Source organism: Chiroxiphia lanceolata (assembly GCF_009829145.1).
Source record: "Chiroxiphia lanceolata isolate bChiLan1 chromosome W unlocalized genomic scaffold, bChiLan1.pri scaffold_58_arrow_ctg1, whole genome shotgun sequence".
Taxonomy (NCBI): domain Eukaryota; kingdom Metazoa; phylum Chordata; class Aves; order Passeriformes; family Pipridae; genus Chiroxiphia; species Chiroxiphia lanceolata.
This window is the reverse complement of record NW_022476505.1, coordinates 53,563-57,115: the sequence shown is the minus strand read 5'-3', so window position 1 is coordinate 57,115 and position 3,553 is coordinate 53,563. Positions and strand designations below refer to the sequence as shown.

Here is a 3,553-nt window from a genome sequence, read left to right as displayed (position 1 = left end):
TCCAACTGTGCCAGGAGGGCTGTGCTGGGCAAGGAGGAGGAGGCTGCAGAAAACAGTGGCACTGGGGAGGGGAGAGGAGCAGCTGGAGAGACCTTGTGCCTGCCCACGCTGGGCAGGAGCTGCCCCAGGATGGCAGCTCTGAAGCACTCCCAGGATGTCCCTGGGAACAGGAGGGGAAGACTGGATCTGAAAATGAAATGGAATGCAGGGAGCAGGAGTGTCATGGGGACACTGCAGGAGAGTTCCAGCCCTGTAGCAAGGTCACAGAAGAAGTGACCCAGTACGTTCACTGCCCTCAGAAGATCCCACAGCATCCTGGAGATGCTGAAAGGGAGCCCAGCTCTGCTTCACAAGTTCCCAGGACCTGTCCCTGTCTGTGCTCCAAGGGCTTCCAGCCCCCAGGACTGTGCTCAGAGAGCACTCAGACCTTATAGTGAGAAAGGGGCTCAGGAGGACAGTGTGGAAGTGGTAAGAGAGCAACTCTGCAAAGACCAAGCACTGCTGCTCCCTGGTAGTGCTGCTGGGCTGGGATTATTGTCCCCTTCCCCTTTTCAAATACCCCCTGTCCTGCAGTGTGCTGTCCTTTAGGAACATCTAAGAAGAAGGGTCTTGGACAAAGAAGGCACTTCAGGGTCCTTTATTTTGTTTAAATACTCAGCAAGCATAATTCATCATTTATACAGTCCCTGTGCCAAAATCAAAAGGTGGACATAAAATTAGAAGGCAGGTGCCTAAGAATATTTAATTGCACAGGAAATTATTGCCAGAAGAACCTGATGACCTCCAAGGAAAAACCTGAGCAGGAAGGCTGGGACATTAAGGAGTCCCATTCTGAATGCTACACACCAGAAACCTGGCACATAATTGCTCCAGAAAAGCATCCAGTCATCATTTTTCTCAGGGCATCCTTGAGCTCCTGGTTCCTCAGACTGTAGATGAGGGGGTTCAGTGCTGGAGGAACCACTGAGTACAGAACTGACAGGGCCAGATCCAGGGATGGGGAGGAGATGGAGGGGGGCTTCAGGTAGGCAAATATGCCAGTGCTGACAAAGATCGATACCACGGTCAGGTGAGGGAGGCAGGTGGAAAAGGCTTTGTGCCATCCCTGCTGAGAGGGGATCCTCAGCACAGCCCTGAAGATCTGCACATAGGAGAAAACAACGAAAATTAAGCAACCCAGAAAAGGAAAAGCACTAAAAGCAAGAAGCCCAATTTCCCTCAGGTACGTGCCTGAGCAGGAGAGCTTTAGGATCTGTGGAATTTCACAAAAGAACTGGCCCAGGGCATTGCCCTGGCACAGGAGCAGGGAAAATGTATTGGCTGTGTGCAGCAGAGAATAGAGAAATGCAGTGGCCCAGGCAGCTGCTGCCATGTGGGCACAAGCTCTGCTGCCCAGGAGGGTCCCGTAGTGCAGGGGTTTGCAGATGGCAACGTAGCGGTCGTAGCACATGACGATGAGGAGGAAATACTCTGCTGTGATGAAGAACAGAAAGAAAAAGAGCTGTGCAGCACATCCCTTGTAGGAGATGGTTGTGGTGTTATGGAGGGAATTGTGCATGGCTTTGGGGACAGTGGTGCAGATGCAGCCCAGGTCTGTGAGGGAGAGGTTGAGCAGGAAGAAGCCCATGGGGGTGTGCAGGTGGTGGTCACAGGCTACGGCGCTGAGGATGAGGCCGTTGGCCAGGAGGGCAGCCAGGGAGATGGCCAGGAAGAGCCAGAAGTGCAGGAGCTGCAGCTCCCGCCTGTCTGCGAATGGTAGGAGGAGGAACTGGGTGAGGGAGCTGCTGTTGGGCATTTGCTGCTTCTTAGCACAGGGTCTGTTTATAAAAGGAAAGCCCAGGGAACAATTAAGACAGTCCCCTCTCAGCAAAGCCAGTGCAGTTTTCAGGGAAATCCCCTCCAAGTCAAGGCATTTCTTTTCTTTGGTTTGTACTCTCTGAGGGTGCTGTGAGGAGCAGGAGTTCTGCCTATGTGCTGCCAAGGACTCAGCTTTGCTCTGCTGCAGTGGTGACATGGAGCTGGTTTGGGACAGCTCTCATGATCACAGGGGATGTCACATGGAACCCAGATTTGATGGAAAGTTCAATTCCTGTACTGTTGTTTTGGAGCAATTTGGGCTGCAGGAGAGAGGAACAATGTATCCTTAAAATAATTTCGACTGGATTTTTTTGGTTACAGTTATAACACCTCGGGGGTGTTTTTTTAGGGGTAAATTTTTCTGATGACAAATCTGAAGTACTGAGACAGGACAGACAGAATGGCTGAGCTCTCCCTTGTTTATTGTAGAGTCAGGAGAGCTGCAGTGCCTCTCAGCCTGTTTCCCATCTACCCTGCACTTTCCCTTTTGCAGCCTTGAAGATGACTTCACACACAGATTGATCTTTAAAAACCCCACCAAGATCTGTGCTGAGAGCAGGGCAGCGCTGCTTGAAAGGGCAGCTCTGGGAAGTGTCCCCTGTGCCAGCCCAGAGGTGCAGCTGTGCTGGACAGAGCAGGACAGGAGCCCTCCCAGAGAGAAGCCAAGGGCTGGGACAGGAGAGTGCCCACTCCCAATGGAAGGCTCAGCACTGCCCAGGATCCTGTGCTCATCTCTGAGACTGCCTGAAATGTTCATCTCTGAGAGTAAAAGAGTTTGAATTTCAGTGCAGCCTCCTGACCTGAGAGAACAATGTCTCTGCTACAATACCTAAGTAGGAAACATACCTCAGGACTGATTCCTTTCCTGTAGCCCCTGTCTTTTGTGAGCTTTGCAAGAAATTCTCCATTCAATATGGTGTAGTGGTGTGAAGCTGTGAGTAGGTGAGACCCTGCAACAGTGAAACATGGAAAAGATCCTCCCTCAGCTGCCAGGTTTGCTCCTTGCCCACAGCCCTTCGCCCCCACCCTGGCAGCAGCTCCCCGGGCCGGCTGAGAGCTGCCCCTGGCAGGCAGCAGAGTCCCTGCCCAGCACAGCACCCTGGGCTGCAGGACCCTGCTCTGCCCCACAGCCCTGGGCACCCCTGGCTGCACCCCCGGCTTCACAGCTCTTCCAAAGTGCCCCAAAACAGCCCCTGCTCCCCCATCCCATCAGCTGGGGCTGGGCCAGCTTTAGGAGATGCCTCCAGGAGCTGCCCCTGCACTGCCCTGCAGCCAAAGACTCACCGTGTGCAGCCCTGCCAAGATTCCTCCTGCAGGGAGCTCTCAGCCCTCCTGCCAGTGCTGAGCCCCTTAAAGCTGTGTCTGTGCCCTGCTGGTGTCCCTGAGCTGCCCTGGCAGTGCCCTCAGCCCTGCTGGGCTGTGCAGAGGAGCTGCTCACCAGCAGAGCTGTCTCTTTGAAGCTCTTCTTGCTTGCCAGGAGCTCCCTGTGTGCCAGGAGCCCGGCCCAGCTCAGCAGCACAGCAACAGCCCCAGGCATTTCATGACCCTCAGGGGGATTGGTGTTGTTTACAGGAGACTCAGTCCCTGAGAGCAAGTTCAAACAATTTTTCAAGAAGTCAAAATGAGATTGAAACATTGAAGTTTCTTGTAGTGCTAATGAGTCTCACTGAGGGACACAACTGAGAACGTGTCCCCA

The 3,553-nt window shown here is 53.5% G+C and overlaps 1 protein-coding gene across 1 annotated transcript; it reads right to left on the bottom strand.

Annotated features, from left to right (window-relative positions):
* Positions 1–801: 801 nt before the first annotated feature.
* LOC116781562 (olfactory receptor 14J1-like) lies at positions 802–1,798 on the bottom strand. Its single transcript, XM_032677220.1, has one exon. It carries the CDS (start codon positions 1,793–1,795, stop codon positions 839–841), a length of 957 nt encoding a protein of 318 aa, XP_032533111.1. The 5' UTR covers positions 1,796–1,798; the 3' UTR covers positions 802–838.
* Positions 1,799–3,553: the final 1,755 nt, after the last annotated feature.